The sequence below is a fragment of the Podarcis bocagei genome (assembly GCF_964188305.1).
Source record: "Podarcis bocagei genome assembly, chromosome: 11".
NCBI classification, from domain to species: domain Eukaryota; kingdom Metazoa; phylum Chordata; class Lepidosauria; order Squamata; family Lacertidae; genus Podarcis; species Podarcis bocagei.
In genome coordinates this window covers 46609322-46630734 of record NC_138136.1, presented here as the reverse complement: position 1 = coordinate 46630734, position 21413 = coordinate 46609322, and the positions used below count along the sequence as shown (strand labels likewise).

At 46.9% G+C, this 21413-nt stretch overlaps 1 protein-coding gene across 1 annotated transcript; it reads left to right on the top strand.

The window, feature by feature from the left end:
* The first annotated feature begins 2353 nt into the window (after positions 1–2353).
* PTGER4 (prostaglandin E receptor 4) lies at positions 2354–20460 on the top strand. Its single transcript, XM_081213016.1, has 2 exons — positions 2354–4108; positions 16743–20460. The coding sequence occupies exons 1-2, from the start codon at positions 3278–3280 to the stop codon at positions 17322–17324; spliced, it is 1413 nt and encodes a 470-aa protein (XP_081069142.1). The 5' UTR covers positions 2354–3277; the 3' UTR covers positions 17325–20460.
* Positions 20461–21413: the final 953 nt, after the last annotated feature.

Below are 21413 nucleotides of genomic sequence, written 5' to 3'. Positions count from 1 at the left end.
AACATGTGGTGTGTATGCAGCCTTAGTCCAAATCCCTTTTCCTGAATTTGAACCTGTGCTGGCCCCAGAGCAAGAGCTTCTAGTTTGGCCCCGAGGGTGTTCACATCCTGTGCACCTCAGTCCTTACAACAGGAGATGCTGAGAACTGACCTTTCGCATGCAGGGTATATGCTGCGGCCTTTGCCCTCAAAGTCTCAGGTTCAGCTTTTGCAGTGCGAAGCTTGGGGTGAGTGGAGTCTGCGCACACCCAAAGCTCAGCAACTTTAAGCCCCCGTTTATTTCAGGGGGGAAGTTGAAATCAACAGGACAATCAATCAGTCAAAAGTGCTTATCTGTGGCTGGATCATGCCCTATTAAGAGAGGGTGCTGAAGGCAGCAAAGACCTATAACGTAGCACGGTATTCCTTGTAAAAATAAAGAGTCCCGTTTCTGGAAATTGCAGAAGGGGAATGTGCTTTTGTGTTTGGGTCCTGCTTATAAGACTTTCTGCACTGTGAAAATAGATGTGCCTTATCCAGCAGGCTCCTCTTGCAAGCTTGGCATTATCAGCACCATGCTCCAACCTCTTAGGTTTGCAGAGATGTGTTGGGATGTTATTTTGTTCTTCTCGTCCGAAGCGGATATTGCAATGAAATATGACAGTAATAATAATAATGAAGCACCTAGAGTAGTCAGCTGTCTACCTGGACACACTGAAATTAAAGAACCTCCATCAGCAATGTCTGTTAACTTCAATAGGTCTACTCAGAGTAGGACTTGCGCTGAATATAACCACCCCTATTTCCATATTTAATACTTAAAAACAGGAGGCCATTGCTAAACGCCCCCAATTCTATATGGTGACTGTAAGGCTGCAGTCCTATCTGCACTTCCTTAGAAGTCCAGCCAAACCAAGTTAAGACAAGCTAATTCTGTGACAGCTCAGTCGGTAGAGCATGAGACTCTTAATCTCAAGGTTTTGGGTTCGAGCCCCACATTGGGCAAAAGATTCCTGCATTGCTGGATTAGATGATCCTCATGGTCCCTTCCAACCCCACAATTCTGTAATTCTAAGTCCTGCTTATACTTGCAGGAGGAGAATCAAGCAGCAACACTTTCCTTAGACTATACCACTTCACCCTGCAGGGGGAGGATGGCATGTTTGAGTATTTCACAGGATCGGGGAGGGAGGCATTGCAATGACATTAAAAACCTCCGGTTATGTGCGAAACTAGCCTGCCAGCGGGAAAGGTTCAGCTTAGTGTCTGTATGCGGAAACTTTTTCACAGAACGGTACTGAAATAAAAACAAACTTGTGTCTGCAGTATGAGACAGCACAGACCAGGGTAGGGAAGTATTGCCCCTTGATTCTCTTGCAAGCTGCCTTTCCAAGTCAGCACGCAGAAGATTAAGTTGGCTGCATTGCCTTTGCTGGGCTGTTCAATCGATCACCAGGGCACAGGGAAAGGGGTATCCCGAAGCAAGCGGTAGCAATCATATGTTCCCTGGACTGCAGCACCTCAGGTTTAGGCGAGAGTCTGTGCATTTCAACGTGGCATGAAATCTCCATTCCCCGTCCTCTCTCTCCCTCTGTGTATTAGTTTGCGTTTGCGGGCACAGCTAAGTCTGTGTGGCTGAACTCTACGGTACAGATGCTGGTGGATGGCAAACTAGGTTCTTTGCTGCTGGTAGGCTGACATGCTAGCTTTATACGCGCAAAGTATCGTTGGATGGGGACGAAACGTTCTCGCGCACGTGCCGGACTCCCAACTGCAGACCTGCGGGCGGGGGGGGGGGGGGGAGTGTGCCGGGAAAACTTCGTTTGAGTGGAGGCCACAGGGAAAAAAGCAGGAATGCACCCGATCCATCTGCATCACCGACGAGGCCTTTACTTGAGAGTAAACGCGCAGAGGCTCAGGCGCGCCACGGCCCTTGCTCGCCCTACACCACCGATTTCGCTCAGCTGAACTCGCGGGACGGCACGGCTGCACCCATCCTTTGCCAGGATGGATGATGGCGATCGGGGTGGGGGGGGACTTAGCTGGAGGGAGAGGGAGGACCCCACCCGCCCTCCTCCCCGCTTCTGCTGTCGAGAGAAGGCGCCCTTTTCGCTCTCCGGCGTCCACCAGCTCCCGCGCCCCGCGCCTTCTCCGTGCGCTTTTGGCAAGCCCGAGCGCGCCGCCTTCGCTCCTTCGCAGCCGCGGGGAAAGGCCCTCCGGGCGCTTCCCGAGGCGGCTGGGCTGCACCCACTTGCCCCGTGTCCAATGGGGCGCCGGGCTGGGCGGAGCCGGGCCGAGCTGCCTCCCCGACTGGAGGAGCTCGAAGGAGCGAACTTGCAAACGGCGCTGCGAGCGAGTGAGTAATCCGCGAGCCAGGCGGCGGGAGCACATGGTGGCAGCAGCGGCGCAAGGACGCGCGGGCGCCGGGTCCGGGTAGCGAGTCTGTCCGTCTCTCTCGTCCCCGCGCTCCTCCTGCTCCTCAGTCCGGCTTGGCTGCCTGGGACGCCGGGCTCCCAGCTGCCCTCGGAAGGCGGCTGATGAATTCTCCCGAGAGAGAGACGCCCGGCGCCCCGGCTGCGCCTCTCTGCTCCCGGCGCGCCGCTGAAAAGAAAAAGACGCGCAGCGAACACTTGAGTCGCCACTGCTGCTAACGGCAGACGGACTTTCCGAAGCCACCGAAGGGCTCTAGGTGGCGTCGAAGCTTTTCGAATCGGCGATCGGCTTTGAACTTGACAAAGCGTTTGGAGGAGATACAGTTCGGATTATTATTATTTTTGTATATATATATTGGAGAGGAGGGGATTTATTTCATGTTGACATATTGCATATGCATACGTAGGTGAAGACTTGCATCGGAGTGACAAGTGAGGTGGGCGGGGACTGGCCGAACTAGAAGAGAGGGATGGAAAGTCCCACTGAGGCAGAAGGCAAAGACCAGTTTGCAAGCTGAACTTTGAAAAGCGCGAGACCTGGCAAGAAAAGAAAGCCAGCCTAACAGACAACTGAGAACGCTTTTATGCAAAAAAAGGCATCTTTTGCTGGCTAGCCAAATTGCACTCAGCTTCTAAGAGCTCTTTTTGCTATTACTGGCCACCTTTTTTCTAACCTCCCCACTTTATGAATTTCTCCGAAAAAGCCACATCTGCTTTCCTGGCTCTGCCTTTGAAATGCAGGATTCTTCAGTTCTCTCTGATTTGGATTTCCATCCTCTTCCGGCTGAAATCTGGGACTCTTGACTTTTGCTGCCGTTTTGTTCTTCTTTGACCCAGTTGGCTCCTTGCGATTGTCCCAGCCTCACCATGTCTTTCAACCCCACCATGCTGCCTTCTGCCAACGGCTCCTCCAATGGGACCGGAGGGGCACCTGAGGGCAGCAAACCCTTGACCATCCCCGCTGTCATGTTCATCTTTGGGGTGGTGGGGAACCTCATTGCCATTGTGGTGCTCTGCAAGTCCAGGAAGGAGCAGAAAGAGACCACCTTCTACACGCTGGTGTGCGGCTTGGCCGTCACGGACCTCCTGGGCACCTGCCTGGTGAGCCCGGTCACGATCGCCACATACCTGAAGAACGAGTGGCCGGGCGGCCAACCGCTTTGCGAATACAGCACCTTCATCCTCCTCTTCTTTGGACTGTCTGGACTCAGCATCATCTGCGCAATGTCCATTGAGAGGTACCTAGCCATCAACCATGCGTACTTCTACAGCCATTATGTGGATAAGAAGCTGGCAGCGCTCACGCTCTTTGCCATCTATGTTTCCAACGTCCTCTTCTGTGCCTTGCCGAGCATGGGCTTGGGCAGCACAAAGTTGCAGTACCCCCAGACTTGGTGCTTCATAGACTGGCGGACCAACGTCTCCACGCATGCCGCCTATTCTTACATGTATGCCGGCTTCAGTTCCTTCTTGATCATGGTCACCGTGGTTTCCAATGTCTTGGTGTGCATGGCCCTGATCCGCATGCACCGACAGTTCATGCGGCGCACCTCCCTGGGGACAGACAATACCGCCAGCCGATTGTCGGACTTCCGCCGGCGCAGGAGCTTCCGGCGCATGGCCGGCGCAGAGATCCAAATGGTCATCTTGCTCATTGCCACCTCCTTGGTTGTGCTGATCTGCTCCATTCCTCTCGTGGTGAGTAACGTTGGCTTAGCCTTTTCTTCCCAGTTTCGTCATTGCAGCTACAGATTCCCCACAGCAGAAAAAGCCAAAGGCTGCTTCTGTGGTTGGAAAGGGAGGTTCCTAACGACGATATTTCCATGCAGGTGATCTAAAATGTTCTCTCAACGCCCCCCCCCCACTGCCATCCACAAGGGAAAAGAAGGAAGCGACTCTGTCCCAGCCTTCTTCTTTGACACTGTTTATTCCTAGGCGGGGTAGGAGAAGGCTGTGGCCATTTTCATAAAGAAACTAAGAAGCACCTTTGAACTTGCTCTTTGTGTCACATGTTAATGTTTTGTCACCTGCTCACGTGGGGCAGGATGCAGAAGAGACATTAAATGCACATTGTGGGCCAGTCCAAATGTGAAATACACATTGCACTCAAAGTTAAGTGGTGGGTGTGTCTGTGGGTGTATGGGAGAAACTAATTGAAGCCCAGTTTCTGAAAAGTCCCTTTGTGCCCCATGAATTGTCAATAGCTCCCCAAATATAAAAGCAGCCCTGCACATGGAGTAGTTATATAATACTTGAATGCTATACCAATGCGTTGCTTGAACTAAAGCTCATAGAAACATACATGCACACACAGAGAGATACTTCCTAACCTCAGACTTACTGAAACTACAAAGTTTGTGGCCAGCACGGGAAGTTGGGTGAATTTCTACATGTTTATAGGGCTAGCATGAAATAGCAGAGACACTCACATGCCAGAGAATAAAATGACTGTTGAGGTGTTTTTTAAAATCCCCAGCTGTTAGTGATACATGTGTTGCATAAATATTTCTGGATGGGGATTTCAGGCTGAAACATTCACAGTCTGCGCCTTACAGTCTGCTGGTTTTAGCTGGTTCCAAAAGGAAGATCTCCCTTTGAGAAATGCAGAGCTGTTACTGTTGCACAGATTGCTTCAGTAACAGTTGTGTGCTTGATGTCAGGAGGTAAACCTTCAACTTCTAGAAAAAAGCACACCCTTAAAGAAAGACCAGTGCCTGTCTTCCTTTCCCCATTGACTGGGGTGGGGAGGGTGAAGGTGTGTGCCGGGGGGGGGGTGGGGAAAACCAGTTGTGAGCTTAGCTGAGACTTGTACCAATAAAACAGAAACCAATGAAACATGGCAAACTACTTCTTTCTTGGCAAGGGCACATTAAACAAACAACTGACAGCACATACTTGCTTATTGCCCCGCCCTTTCACCCCGGGAGCTAAGCCGTTGTCGTTAGGGGAGAAGTATGGCGAATCCAGCTTGGTGCAATGGAGTTTATTGTAGGCGATAATCGTTCTGAAATAACTCCCTCTCGAGGGTGTAGCAAAACCAGGGAGGCTCATAATTAAGAGGGAAAGAGGACTGGGCTGAGCACAATCCTGAACTGTTCAGGTAAATGGTATACTTTTACAAGTCGGGCCAGTTTTGCTACATAACTAGCATAATCCAGCTGTGGTCTGGGTTACTAGCACTTGACAAGCTGTCCGGCTGGTGTTTTCCGGTGTGTAACTGGACACCTTTGCATGGGTGCTGTTTACAGGGACTGTACCAGAGGCTGCATTGCACAGTCTTTTTCTTACACCGAAACCATCTCCATTTAAGGGGGGGAAAGTGCAATCGACACATAGGAGAGGCATGCAGTCGGTGCTCTGCAAAGGTTGCCTCAGCAGAAGAGACACATGTGCCTTCTACCTTCGTGGGTGGAGCTGGTCTCTGTGTGTAGAAAGAAGCATCCTTTTAAAACATGGAATGGATTGAGTCAAAAACATCTTAGGTCACAGGGTATTTCAAGCAGAATATATTCACAAACATAAGGAATCTGAGCCTACCGACTTGTGTGCTTTTGGACAAAAAGCAAACTCTGAAGAGTGAAAATAGACTTTGTTTACTGCCCAGGCACTAGCCTGTTTTTGTTTCAGCAGCAGATGGACTCCTTGGGCAATAGAATAACCCAAGCATTTTGACATTGCTGCAACGTGTATTAATAGGCACTAATTGGAACGCCTGTTTCTTCACATAAACATAGTCTAAATGCCAGTGGTTGGTCCTAGAAGTTCAGCTATAGTGAGTGGGCCGTGCTGGTGCCTCCTACACATTTTGAGATGAGAGAATTCCGGACCGTACCATTTCAGACTGCATGCTGGGGACCGCTATAGGTTTGGATGCAATCCCTCTACAAAAGCTCTGTTGCAACTAGTAAAACTAGTGTTCTTGTTTTTAAGATATTAAGAGATATCTGTCTATGTATCTATCTATCTATCATCTATCTATCTATCTATCATCTATCTATCATCTATCTATCTAACCTATCAATTTCATTGTTTTGCATGGGACAATGACAATAAAGATTATCTATCTATCTGTCTGTCTATCTATCTATCTATCATCTATCTATCTCTTGGAAGATGTTGTTGATACCTATTGTATCAAAAATACAATAATCTGACCTGCAGCCTGATGTGCAACAGTCCAGAACTGTTCCAGCTCTTAAGAGGTATACGCTCATACTTTAACAGGCATCTGCCAGCTTGCCAGCTCCCAGGGCAAGTGTCCTCTTGCAGACACCTGGTACCACACTGGTCCCTACCTCTCAGGTCTCATTTATACTGCATTTTTCAAGCAGGTAAAAGACAGCATCAGAGAGTCCCACTGTTTCTTACTTCTTTCCATATCCCACACAAATCAAGAGAACCTGCTTCTTCCCAAGCCCTCTGTGCATGCCATAGGATGCAAAGGAGGGAGTGGGTGAGTTCCACAAGTTAGTGGATAGCAAAACCCTGGCAGTCCAGTGGTGGGTCTACCGGGATGCAGAGTATGGGGGGTAGGGGTAGGGAAGAGAGACACTTCGGGAAGCACTGAAGGTTAAGATGGTTTGCCACTGTGGGAACAGGCTGTTTGGCTAGATAGACCTTTGTTCGGATCCAGCAAGGCTATTTATATTCTTATTAAATCCACCTGAGATTCCAAAATGAAACAGGACATGTGAAATGGTTGTCCAGATTGTCAATTGGAAACAGCAGTTGGATACAAAGATGGGATAATTGTGTAAGAGTTGGTGAGTTCTAAACATGGGTACATAAATTCTGCGGGGTTTGCTTCCCAGTAACTGTTTGGAGGTACATACTTTCTTTTCTTTCTTTTTTTAAGGAAAAGATGCACTGATTGAGAATGTTTGCATCTGATTTAGAGGGAAACTGAGTTTACTCCAGTGCTAGCTCCATCCATCCATCCATCCATCCATCCATCCATCTCTCTATCTATATCTATCGTCTGTCTATGCTATTGGGCTAAGAGAAAGTGACTTACCTAAGACCCCCCCCCCCCGTGTGCTTAATGAATGAATATGGATTTGAAATCAAGTATTTCTGGTCCAAGCCCAACACTCATGCATGTTGAATGTATGTTGTGTTTGGGGAAAGTTGAGGCTGATTGTGGCATTGGCGACACAACAGTTACTACCAGTACATAGCTGTGAAGTTTGGTGAAATTATTTACTGTGTGAGGAGCGGTCCCACAGCGAAGGACAACTCTGCCCTCACAGGGCTGACACAGGCAGTCTAGCGCACAGTGCTTGTAGCAAAAGAGGGGAAAAAGTATGGGGAATAGATAACTAAACGAAAAACCACCAGACTAAGTTATGCCTTGCAATTTAAACTGGCTAATGAATATGAAAGTAGTTTAATAGTAAATGCATGTAATTAGTGGGAGAATCCCCCTACTGAGCTTATTTCAGAAACTAGTGCCCTATATTTATTGAAGCATTGGAAGAGTCAAGTTACTTGGCTAAAATCTGACGGAAAACTGGAAGAAATTAAGAGCAGAATAATAATAATAATAATAATAATAATAATAATAATAATAATAATAATAATAATATTCTTATTTATACCCTGCCTATCTGTCTGGGTTTCCCCAGCCACTTAAAAAGAGCACAGAGACAAATAAAAGCATGTTGCTTCCACACATTTGAAATGGTTGTCTATCCATGGTCAAACATTGAATGAAGGCCTTTAGTGTACCTTTAAAGTGAAGAGGCAAGTAATAAACCCAAAGGAGGTGTATATTTAGCAAACAGCACATTCCCTGCTGAATGAGATCATGTCATAATAGGGTTTATTACATGTGTTTTTTGGAAACAGCAGCAGCAATGTATTTGTATCACGCCCTCACTCCAGTACGTTATGACAAGGAGTTTCTCGTGATTTATATCTTCGACCTGCTGCCTTCCAAACATGTTGGACTCCAACTCCCATCTGCCCCAGCCAGCAGAGCTCACTGATGGGAGTTGAAGTCCAACAACATCTGGAGGACCACAGGGTCCCCATAAGAGAGAATGGCTGGCTGAAGACCAACTCAGGAATTTGAACCCAGATCTGCCTGGTGAGAGGCAGGCATTTTATTCCACTAGGCTGAGGTATCAAGAATAACAGTATCTTGCATTTGGAGGAGCAGATCTGATCCTCTGTCAAGCCATTCTTGGTTTGACCAAAAGCAGCTTAGTGATTTACACTGTGGTGACATGTGATTTCCCTCCACCAAAGTGACTGTTTATTGAAGTTTGGCTCAAAAGAAGCCCTGACTGTCAATTGGACTCTTGCACTGATTTTAGAGCAAGCAGTCTTTTCCTTTTTCACATCCTGCAACATGGGACTGACTCAAACGACTTCTATCATCCCTTTGCACTCGGGGCTGATGGAAGCTAGGAGTCTACCGACACCCCTGCTCTGTTCATCTGTGATCACCTGGGGTCTCTGAACAAAGCCCCCCATGTTCTCTTTAGATTGGTTTCAGCTGGCACTGATGAGATAGCAGCCCAGATTTTGGAAGTGCACGGAGGCTGCGTAAGACAAGTACCAAGTTCTTGTGGGCAAAGGTTACTTCGTAAATCCAGCCTCTCACTTAATATTAACTGGCTGGCTATATATAGCCGTGTATCAGAATGTGATAGAGGGACTTTTATGAGCACAGGTGAAGACTTGGTGGAAGGAGACTCCTTTGTTTGTTGTGGGAGGTAACTGCTATAAAAGGGCACTTCATGGTAAGCTTTGCTGGGTAAGGCGTATATAATGTTTGCCTTGAGTCAGGGCAGGGAAAAAGAAAAACCACCCCTTCCCTTAAAGTATTGGATAAAAACTAAAGCCCGTGCTTTCACACGACACATTTAAAGCACATCCCTCTGACCCCATAACAGAATACTGGGAACTATAGTTTACCCCTCACAGAACTACAATTCCCAGCACCCTTAACAAACGACAATTCCCAGGATTCTTTGGTGGGGGAATGTGCTTTAAATGACTGGTATGTACGTAAGCTCATTGTTCCGGGCTGGCTCACAATACTGTCTTTTCTTAGCTTTGCAAAACCTCAGAATCAGACCGGGAGCTAAATATCTTATCTGGATATGGAAGCTTTCCACGTGGAGGGAGATTTTGACACGGGGGCATACTCTGTCACCCATTCGCTTGTGCATTCTGAGGTGACACAGCCACGTGGAGGATTGTACCGCATGGGAGTCTTCATAGTTGAACTCTAAAAGCATGTTTGAGACATAGAAGCCTTCCCGTTTTGAGCTCTGGAGGGAGACGGTTCCGCTGTCAAACAGTTCTTACTGTCAGAAAGTTCATCCTAGTGTTTAGTCGGAAGCGCCTTTCCTGCAACTTGAAGCCACTGGTTTGAGCCCTACCTTCCCAAGTGGGAGAAAACAAGCCCTTGAGATATTTGAAGATGGCTATCATATCTCCCTCTCAGTCTCCTCTTTTCCAGGCTAAACCACCACTGGAATGTGGCCTCCAAAAGGTTGTCTAGAAGGCATTCTGGCCCCCGAGCTGGAAAAGGTTCCCCACCTCTGCTGGAAAGGATTTCAATGGAAGCAATTCCCATTGAGCTCAGCTGAATTTGCTTCTGAGTCAAACATGGGTTGGATTGCACTGTTTTGAGTTTGATTTCCACCAGCAGCCCTGCTAGTAGAGGTCTAGGTGGAGCTTCCTTTGGGAATGAAGTCATTTGTTGTCTCCTGTGACCAGGTTCCAAAATATGAGCACCTTTCACTGTGTGCAAAGAGTTAAGACTGGCAGGCATCACTAGCATACAGCCCCTACAAATATCCAGCAATTAATGCGGCTTTGCGATAAAAAGGAAGGTTATCGAGTTAAGTGTCCTAGTTTGCTTAGTGACTGATTGGGTTGTTTTTTATTTTAAAAAATCAGCATTAGTCAGGCGTGCTGTGTCAACTTCATACGAGTTTTAGGAACAGCTGGATACACACTAATATTTCCCTGTAGCGGTCTCTGCATCAGAACGCTTTTATCCGAACAAGCTGTTCGTCTGAGAGTGGAATTTAGACCATGACTGCATTTCCCTGGAGTAGCTGTGTTAAAGCAAGAAGCAACTTCATTTGTGCAATTACAGGGAGGGCGGTGGGTGGGAAGACATTTGTGAATTCAGATAAGCTTATCTGGTTGTGTCTGGCACTTAGACTTGCATAGGAACTGCTCGGAAACAAAGGTTTTGGCATCTACCAGCAGGGCTGCCAGATGGCCATTTTTGGAGAGGGTTGTCCAGAACCTCATCGGACAGCTGTTTCCAACCTGCTGCCCTTCTGATGTTGCTGGACTACAACTCTGGCTGTCTCTGGCAATTAGCCATGACCTCTGGGATTTGTGGACCAGCCACATCTAGTGAACATCTAGCTTGCTGCCAACTCACGCCTACTCTGTAGAAGTGGCACCACATCTCAGAACTGCCTATTTCTAAGATGTACATTTAACTAGAAAGGTAAAGGGGCCCCTGACCATTAGGTCCAGTCGTGACCAACTCTGGGGTTGCGGCGCTCATCTCGCTTTATTGGCCGAGGGAGCCGGTGTACAGCTTCTGGGTCATGTGGCCAGCATGACTAAACCGCTTCTGGCGAACCAGAGCAGCGCACGGAAACGCCGTTTACCTTCCTGCTGGAGCGGTACCTATTTATCTACTTGCACTCTGACATGCTTTTGAACTGCTAGGGGGGCAGGAGCAGGGACCGAGAGATGGGAGCTCACCCCGTCGTGGGGATTCGAACCGCTGACCTTCTGCTCGGCAAGTCCTAGGCTCTGTGGTTTAACCCACAGCGCCACCTGCGTCCCTCGTACATTTAACGAGGGCTGAGCAATAACTGGTTTTCAACATTGTGATACATAACCAGCTGAACATCGCAATGTACTGATATATCACAATGTCTGAAATAAGGATGCAGCTATGTAGAGGCATCGGCAGGCTTCATGGTTTTCCTGGCTTCGTGATTTTTGCCAGCGCCCGCTCTTGTGATTCGCTGCCCCAGAAGGAGACAGGGGGGAGCTGAGCCAGCAGAACGGGGGCTGCAGGAATCGAGAGATGCACTGGCTGGCTTCACGGTTTTCCCCACATTATGATTTCTGCATACCCCTCCCATCATGATTCACGATATACTGCCAAGTCAAAAATAATGAAATTGATATCTCAATATGGTATTCAAACTTGGGTTCTAGATGATATATTGACATATCCCCCAGCCCTACAGGTAACATATTTTATGTGGGTGAAATGGATGCTTTCAACTATGTGTGCAACAGGTAGATTCACTAGAGTATCTGGGGTATATTCATCCATGACTGTCCTAGAATGTAGCCATGCATTTGGCACCATGGAACACACATCGAAGCTTCTAGGTTCCCTTGGGGGCAGGGGTGGCTGTTGGTCTGGCTGGGTGTGTTTTTTGGGGGGGGGGGCTTGTTGCTCTCCAAATGGTTCTTAATTTTATCTTGAAGTTTCTTTAGCTCAAGGGTGGCTAACCTGTAGCCCTCTGTTTGTTGCTGCACTACAGCATCCAACAGCAGAGGTAGCTTACTTGGTAGAACATGAGACTCTTAATCTCGGGGTCATGGGTTCGAGTCCCGTGTTGGGCAAAAGATTCCTGCATTGCAGGGCGTTGGATTTGATGACCCTTGGGGTCCCTTCCAACTCTACAATTCTCTAATTCTATCCCATGCTGGCTGGGGCTGATGGAATCCATCAGCATGTGAAAGACAACAGTCTGGCGACCCTTGCTTTAGATATTTGTTACCAAATAATAAAATATACTTCTTTTTTATTTAGAGGTGAATGTACAAAGATGTATACAGGGTCCCTCTAGCCCAGTATTGCCCTACTGTGACTGGTGATGGCCATCTAGGGTCCAGGTTCTCTAGGGTCCTGCCGCCTTCTGCTAATTTTTTAAAAATTAAACTGGAGATGTTTGGGTTTAAACCTGAGATTTTGGGCGTGCAAAAGCTGTAGTCATTGGCTTGTCACCTGTGGTGAGCGAGATTTGCTCTAGGGGAACCAGGCAAGGGAAGAGTGCTGTTTGTTTTCCTTTCACACCACAAATGAATAACATAGGCATGTGCAGGCAGGCAGGCTCAGTCAATATTTTTGTGGGCTTTATTTGCAAGACTGCAGAACATTAAAGCATATGCAAAAAAGAGACTAGCGAATATGCAGTGACTTCACCCCTATATAACCGGGATACTCGGAATTCAGCCTTAACAGAAAATTGTTGCAGGCTCCCAAAAGATGCCAAGATGCATCCTTTGGTGAGTCACCAAGGAAAGAGAGATCCAGAGTACCTTAAAGATACTTTGGAGGTAAGGGAATAAGCCTGGTTGATTACCATTTCCTATGGGATGGTGATTTTCTTCTTCTCCCTGAGCAGTATGAAACTGGACAGCCAACATGCTGCGGTTGACAGAGTCAAAAGCAAATTCTAAAGGCAGCATCGGAAGCATAGTCTCTCTGCCACCTAGTGGTCTGAACTGAATGCGTCCAGTTGAATTCAACCAGTAACACCTTCAGGTCAAAGAAACTATGCTCCAGTAGAGCTGAGGTGCTTCTTGGTGGGGGCTTATTCTGCAAACAGGTCGTTGAGAATTTGCAAATGCAACACTGGCACAGATTTGCCAGTTAAATGGGGTGAAATTTGGGCTAGTATTTTGATGCCAACAATGCTGTGTGGATGCTGAGGAAAAAACAAAAAAAACCCCACTTTGCATACGCAAAGAGCACCAATCCCACAATGAGACATTTGTCTGGAAGCATCCTTGTTTCTATAGAATGAGAAGCAGAGCGAGTGAAAACCTAGGGCGTAAGATGTGAGCCTGCTACTTTCTTAGGAAGCTGCCTTAGACCAGCTAGCCCAGTGCTGTCTACACTGACTGGCAGCAGCCCTACAGAGTTTAAAACAGGGAAATACCAGGGACTGAGCCTGGGACCTTTTTTTAGGCAAAGCAGATGCCCAGCCATGGAGCCACATCCCTTCAGGTGGATGTTTAAGAAAAGTTTGTGATAGTGGGGAATGGCTGCTTTTATCTACAAGGTTATGTACAATATGTGATCTCCATATTGCCAAAAGTTCGATATAATAGCTTTTTGTGGCATTGCAGGAAGTGTAAGATAATTTACAGTGCAATAAACAAAGGCTGTTATTAAGTACTATTATTAATCAGCTATTACTCATTATTAGAAGAAAGCGCTAACTATTTTCTTTCATTACTTATTGCAGTCAGATACTAGAATCTGCTCTCAATCACCACCACCAAAATGTCCTTAACTCTCTGTCCCTTTTATTAATTTTTGTACCCACCCGTTAGTCAACCGAAACTTTAGTTTATTAATCTGACAAGTGGAAGTTTGCAGCTCTGCCTAATACCATATAGCATTTATGAAGCATTTCTTGAGTGTTGAAAGCTTCAACTTTTCTGCAAATCCCACCTGTACGGTAGGGCAGTATTCTTACCCACACATTGCAGATTGGGGTGGGTGAGGAGCTGAGAGTGACTTTGCCTCTATAGCAAGAGGTGAGATTTGAACTGCAGACTTCGTGATTTTGCAGCTCAGTTTCTTAGCTGCTATGCTCTAGCAGCTCATTCCTAAATGAAAAGTGCAATCGCGTAGGTCACAGGGGTGCCCAAACTTTTTTCAAAGAGAGCCAGATTTGATGAAGTGAACATGCATGAGGGCCAACCAAAGTTCTTCAGCTTTTTTTAGGATTGAAATTGTTCAGCTTTTTTAAGGGTTTCCCCTCCAGGGCATATACTGCCACAGGGGCCGGATTAAATCGACCGGCGGGCCAGATTTGTCCCTGAAATGGACTTTGGACATGCCTGGCTTAGGGTGTAGCCCAAGCCCAAAGTTCAGCGCTTTCAGGTCTTGTTGACTTGAATAAAAGCTTTCAGCACATGCATAATTACCGTATTTTTTGCTCTATAAGACTCACTTTTTCCCTCCTAAAAAGTAAGGGGAAATATGTGTGCATCTTATGGAGCGAATGCAGGCTGCACAGCTATCCCAGAAGCCAGAACAGCAAGAGGGATTGCTGCTTTCACTGCGCAGCGATCCCTCTTGTTGTTCTGGCTTCTGAGATTCAGAATATTTTTTTTCTTGTTTTCCTCCTCCAAAAACTTGTGGTCTGGTACGTCTTAGAGAGTGAAAAATACGGCACTTCACAGTTAAAGCCAAGCAGGTCTTTACAAAGTGATTAACTTTGGCTGGTTCACGCCCTTAGGGAGATATTCAACAGAAAGGTTGTGCTTGCATATGGATTAGCACAGGCACAATGGGATATTCCCCCTTTCCTCCCCACCTTCGGGGTATCCCCCAGATCTGCTCCAAAGGGTTGGGGAAACCCCAGAACAGATTTGGGGGGGGCACCCAGAGGGAGAACATCACATTGCACAAGGAGAAATCCTTGCACTGACAGAACATTTTGCTTAGCTCTGTGTGAAGTACAGCCCATAGTCTTTAAGACCTATGAACACCTTTTAAGTATTTGGCCATCATCCTATGCCATTGTTGTTCAACTTTAAACTATCTGTCCCAATTGCAGCCAGGATTTGTGTAAAACATTATAAATAGGACATGGGAAGATGTCAGCTGCATAATTTGATGCAGTTCATCATTTTAAGTGTTGTACATTTCTTTCTTTTTTATTAAAAGAAAAGGTTCATTCCAGGCAAGCTGTCTTTAAAGCAGAATATCCTCCGACAAGCTTCTACAGGCAAAATTTGGAGGGTATATACCTATAAAAATCCTGGAATACTCAAGCCTTGGAAGATACTAGCAAAAGTTACTTCTAACCTCAAAGAGCATACAGTTCCAGGCTTGTCCCTGAAAGAGAATTTGCCTGTGAGGTGGAAGTTTGGGTCCAATTTTTGTTTTGTTTTTGGAAACATATATTTATGAGGAGGCTGGCTGGATTAGGGTGATTGGCTGGATCTCCCGAAATGACTCAAGGCCACATTCTGCAGCTCTTACGCACCCAGAACAGTTAATAGCAGAGTTGGTTGTAGAAGGGAGAGAAAAAGAAGGTGGCTGAAATAACAAAAACAAAACTGGGAAGAGGCTTAATTGTGAGCTCTAAATTAGGGAAGAGAGACGAAACGCCAGGGAATGCAGAGAGCAGGCACATCAGAAATAATTCACAAAATATTTGATATAAGAATTTTAAGGTCTCAGATATAGAATAAATATTCATAAATGCACACATATCTAAATATATGAACCATGTGTCTGAAATAGTAATGGAGAGCAATTCTGAAGCCATTTTGACTCTCCAAATGACCTCAAATATTCCTCTGCAGTAAGGGAGGCAAATGAGGGAAAGCCTTCCGATTGTCTTTTTGCTTGCAAATCCTGTCTTAAGGGTGTATTTTTGTATGAATAGGGTGAGCCTGTGACCTGGATTCAGGAACTAAAGTATTAACCATCACAAAAGAATGGCCAGGCTACCTAGGTAATGCAATCAGTGACCATTATCAGGTATCCTGGCAGGCAGGATTTCTCCTGTAGACCGCCTTCTTCTGTGATGTATGTATGATGTTTTAGGGGGGTGGTCGTGGGCTACAGGGTGGGCAATTTCAAAAGTCTATATAAGGGCTTGCACACCATTGTTCAGGATTCGCCTCCCTCCTGCGTGCGATAAGTGGGGACCCTGTTGCAACATAAAGATCAGGCTTACTAGCCGCTTTGCTTCTCAATATACTCTGGTTGGCCTCTTACTTTCTCCTACTGATAGGGAACCCACTTAAAGACTCTGTACAGTGGTACTTCGGGTTAAAAACTTAATTCGTTTTGGAGGTCCGTTCTTAACCTGAAACTGTTCTTAACCTGAGGTACCACTTTAGGTAATGGGGCCTCCCGCTGCCGCCACACGATTTCTGTTCTCATCCTGAAGCAAAGTTCTTAACCTGAGGTACTATTTCTGGGTTAGCGGAGTCTGTAACCTGAAGCGTCTGTAACCTGAGGTACCACTGTACAGGCTCTGGAATACCCCATAAGGGAAAGCAGTTTTTCTTATAACATGTTTCATTGGCCTGCTTATATGCCAGTATTTTAGATGGCGTGGAAGGCGTGGCACAAAGGTCTTTTTCTCTCTGCACTGGAAATCTCTCCCCCCGACCCTGGTTCTGAAAACAGCTCTCTTTTGACATGACACAAACCTTCACTCTGCCCATCACCCTGCCTGCTTAATATGCGGTTGCTAAGCCAGCTGTTAACTTTGAAATGTCAGCTTGGCTTTCGCTCATCAACTTTATATTTCTCTCCCTCCCTCCCTCCCTCCCCGCAATCTCTCTTCAGGTGCGTGTCTTTGTGAACCAGTTGTACCAGCCGCCTTTGGTGAAGGACATTCAGCAAAACCCTGACTTGCAAGCCATCCGCATCGCATCGGTCAACCCCATTCTGGACCCCTGGGTGTACATCCTGCTTCGCAAGACGGTGCTGAGCAAAGCCATCGAGAAGGTCAAGTGCCTTTTCTGCCGTATCGGCGGAGGCCACCGCCAGCACTCGGGAAGCAACTTCAACTGTGCGGACGGCCGCCGGGCTTCCTCTGCCACGGCCACCCATTCGCCCTCCTTCATTTCCCGGGAGCTGAGGGAAGTCAGCAGCACCTCACAGACACTTCTGTACCCACTGGAGCCGAGCGAGGGGGCCACTGGGGACCGGATGCTGTTGCCAGGGGCCAGCAGCCGCCCGGCCCAGTCAGACACTACGTCCATAAGGACACTGAGGAGCTCAAACACCTCGGAGTCGTCCCAGGGCCACGAGTCGGAGACGGTGTTTTTGGTGAACGAACTCAGGCCCGGCGCTGCTCAAAAGGGCAGTTCTCTTCAGGTCACCTTCCCCAGTGAGACGCTGAACTTGTCGGAGAAGTGTATATAAAGGAACGGAGGACGTTTGTGAGGTGCAGAAGGTCCTTTGGAAGAGGACCAGAAAGGAACTCGTACAGCGGACATAGCAAATGTCTGGCCTTTGCCATCCGGTCTGCTCTGCCCATTGTGGTTAAGGCACATCAGAGGCCGAACAAGGCCGCCTTGCTGATCTAATGGGACTGTGTAGCCATTTAGGGCAAGGTGAGCTGTAAATGGGCATCTAGTAAGAGAGCTCCTTTGGGGTATGAAATGGCAATGGGGTGGAATTAAACATCCTGGCTGCAAAAGATGGTACGCCATCTTTCCTGAAAAGCTGGGCGGTGGAGCTGTAACTTTGACCGGATGTGCATTTGAGTGTGATAAGCACAGTTCTTGCAGGTGACTAAGGATCACCCCACAAATGCATCAGACTCTGTCGATGTAACAGGTGAATGTATGGCGGTGGCAGGTGTGCAGGCTGCTGCTTGTTGCCTTTCCTTGCCCTGTGACACAGGACTGTTTTGCAGAAAATCCAGGGTTTGGAAAGAGTTGCTGATTTTCCCCACCCAGACATGACCGAAGCATACTTACCCCCTATTCCTCTCCCCTCCCTTATTACTTAATAAGGTTTCGAGAGAACTGCAGTTCAAGCAGTGTAAACTGCTCCAGTCAATGGTGGAATTGAGAATCTCTCCTGTGGCGTGAAAAAAAAATGTGAATTTCTCTGGCTGTGTATAGTGTGACTGAATGTATTTAAAAAATGCTGTATTCTTCTCTGTGAGAAGGTTCGTTATTAATACAAAGTATATAAAAAGAAATATTGCCAGCCCTCTCTTCCTCCTTACGCCTGCTGATAGTTTTACGTTAAATTTATTTTTCAGATATGCAAACTCAGCAGGCCATAGCAGAGCGAATTCCTAAGGCAGGAGTGGAGGGATTTGGAATCAAATGAGGAAAATGTTATGAAACCACTGGGGGAAATAAAGAAAAAGGCTTTTATGTTTTTAAAAATGTTCCTTGTATTGTATGTGTGCGTGCGTGTACTAAGAAAGAAAGCGAGCAAGAAAGCAGTTTATGTGTTGTGAATGTCTTCTCAAAATGCAGTGGCTTCAATGTAGGCCAACAATCCAGTCCCCTAAACATTTTATCCAAACTTTCGGCACAATCCTACTCAGGTTTACTCAGAAGTAAGTCCCGCTGTGTTCAGCGGAGCTTAGTCTCAGGCAAACAGGAAGAAGCTTTTGCAGCCTTAATTATGATAGTGGGAATTCTTGCAATCTGGAAAACGTTTCCCGGATCATGGCTCAAAACATCCATCTCTGGCCCGTGCCCTTTTTGCCCAACTTCAAACTTCTTTCCTCGGAAGCAACTTCTGAGTGGAGCCCAAGCAAATATGTTTAGGGTTGTAATCATAGGACCAGCTCATGTAGTTAGCTGCTCCTTTGCCGGAGGTTGCAGGGCTGTCAGTGGTCTAACAAGCATTGTACAGTGGCAAGTATTGTGGCAAGTGCTGCTTCCACTTGGGATATGTATATGCAGCTGCTGCTGTGTGTGTGTGCTTGTGGCAGCTTAAAAAAAAAGGCCACTGCCATTGCATATATTTTTGGGCTGCAGGTATTTGGGAGCAGTAAATCCTACCATGGAAGTTCATACAGCCGTGCCATGAACACATCATCAGTTAGAGGTGACCAAGTGCATGAAGGAATGCATAGCCTTGAAAAAAGCTGCTAAAATATTTTGACTTGTTAAATGTTTTACCATTGTACAGTGCCCTTGGCTTACAGGAGTGTACTATTGCCAGTTGCCTGCACAGAATACCTTTTCGATTGTCAGTAAACGGCCCCTTCCAATTCCACCGTTCTAGTTACCATTGCTTTCTGTATTAAGGGTTGGACCACTGTACGAGATGTGGAGCAGCAAGGAAGCACAGGACCGGGTGCCATATTGTGTCCATGTGCATGTTTTAGGATTGAACCTAGAGGTGATCAGTATTCCACCATGGGCAGCCTGGTGTGGGGGCTGCATGCTAGAGGTGGGTGGGGTTAGGGGCAAAAGTAGCAGGAGCAACAGATGCAAATCTTACCTTTGTTGTACAGTACTTTTATATTCCACCCATGGGAAAGTGAGAGGCTTCTGATATCCATACACATTTCTCCATCTGGCAGGGAGGCAAGCAAACAAGCACGCAAGCGAGTGAGGGGCATCGTCCTAATTCAAGGGCATGTTTCTGACAAGTGAAGGAGGATGTGAAGCAGGACTAGTGAGAAGTGTGGCCTGAGGAGAGTCCCGAGGACCAGACAAGGGAGGCTTGCAGGCTTGTGGTTCTCCATCCCTGCTCAACACCACCCTCCCCCTGCTCAGGTGTGGGTCTAAAGCAGTCTTTCCCAAACTTGGGTCTCCAGCTGTTTTTGGACTACAACTCCCACCATCCCTAGACAACAGGACCATGGGTCAGGGATGATGGGAATTATAGCCCCCAAACAGCTGGAGACCCAGGTTTGGGAAACGCTGGTCTAAAGGCACATAAGGCCACTACCTTGCAGAAGCTAAGCAGGTCTAGGTCTCCGTTTGGTTGGTGTCTGGATGGGTGAGTGCCTGGGAACCATAGTCTACCGCCTTGGGTTCCATGATTGAAGAAGAATGTAAGAAAAGAAGTTTCAGCTCATCTGAAGTTAGACTGCTCAGTTTGGCCTTATACACTCCACTTGTTATATGGGAGAAAGTAAGTTTGCACTAATACATGGGGGAAAGAAGAGTGCCTCACATTTAAAAACCAATAAACTGGTTTTTAGACCTCAACAAAAAAAGGGAGACACGAAGTAATGACCAGTAAAATACTAGGGGGACTATTAGCCTTAAGATTTCACTTCACTAGAAATAACAGGTAAAGCTAGAGGGGATTTTATGTCTGTGTGCCATGTTCAAAGGGTTACACTTTGCCTCCTGGTGTTATCCTGTACAGCTAGTTGGGAGGCCTGGTTTTCGTCAAGGATGAAATTTATTAAGCATGTTATGTTGCTCAACATGTTTTCATGTGCATTGCTTTCTGTTGGAATTAGAATTCTGAGCCTGAATGTCAGCGATATGTTTTACAAAACTGTTTGTACTGGCACAAAATCTCTTCTGGCAATCACCATTAAATGCAGGCATGCCACTGGAGTACAGAAGTCTGTGTCTGTCTACTCAAGTCTTTTATTATCTTGCCTTTTATAACACAAACACCACATTCAACAAGTATAAATGCACACATCTAAGTCAGGTGGGTGACTTGTGACCCTCCAGACTACAACTCCCATCACCCCTGATCATTGGCCACACTTGGCTGGCTGGTGGGGTGAGAGGAGGGCTGATGGGAGTTGGAGTCTTTGAAACTACTGAAGGCACACAGGTTCCCCATTCCTGCTTTAAGGGATTTAGCTATGTCCAGACAGCCAATGCAAGACATAGCTAAGCAGTCCTTTTCTTGATACTCCAAAGTTTTCATGTAAATTTATTGCCCCAAAGAATTGTCATAAATCTAGGCTCAGGTGTGGAGGGGCAGGCTAAGCCAAACAAGGATGGGGGACAGGAGGATGACATACGGCTGAGACCAGGGAACAGAGGTTGAAGAAGGCAGGTATTTATACCTCTTCAGATCTGGCTGGTGAAACAGGACTTCTAGCTCCCTTCTTCCCTCTTGGGGAAGTTGCACAGCAAAGCAATAAGGAAACGGCAGCAGCCCACTGAGAGGAATGAAGGAACCAGAAGGGGAAGGCACAGCCTGTCTGGCCAGGACCTGGCAGTGCTGGGAACAGAGTCCTCCTCCTTGGTGCATCGAACATCTGCATGCTTGGCCATCTTTCAAGGCACAACAGTCGGGTAAACAAGAACCCCAGTGCTCTTCATTGTCCCTTCCCTGCTCCCAGCCTAGAAAACCAAAATGAGTTATGCAAAACGCTAAACACTGACAAACTAAGCAGGCAAAACGTAAGTAGTTTTGCATATTTACATCATAGAACTCAGCTCTTCATGGTTCAGAACTGCCTGGGTACATAATTTATTTAGTGTGGAGCACACACACCCCTGGGCACAACACTCAGTGACTACTGAATGACAACTCAGATTTTAAGCAAAGACTTCG

Excerpts from the sequence above, each read along its gene's own strand:
- PTGER4 (XM_081213016.1), top strand. The coding sequence starts at position 3,278 with ATGTCTTTCAACCCCACCATGCTGCCTTCTGCCAACGGCTCCTCCAAT. Across the intron at positions 4,109-16,742 it reads TCTGCTCCATTCCTCTCGTG|GTGCGTGTCTTTGTGAACCA; the intron begins GTGAGTAACGTT and ends ATCTCTCTTCAG.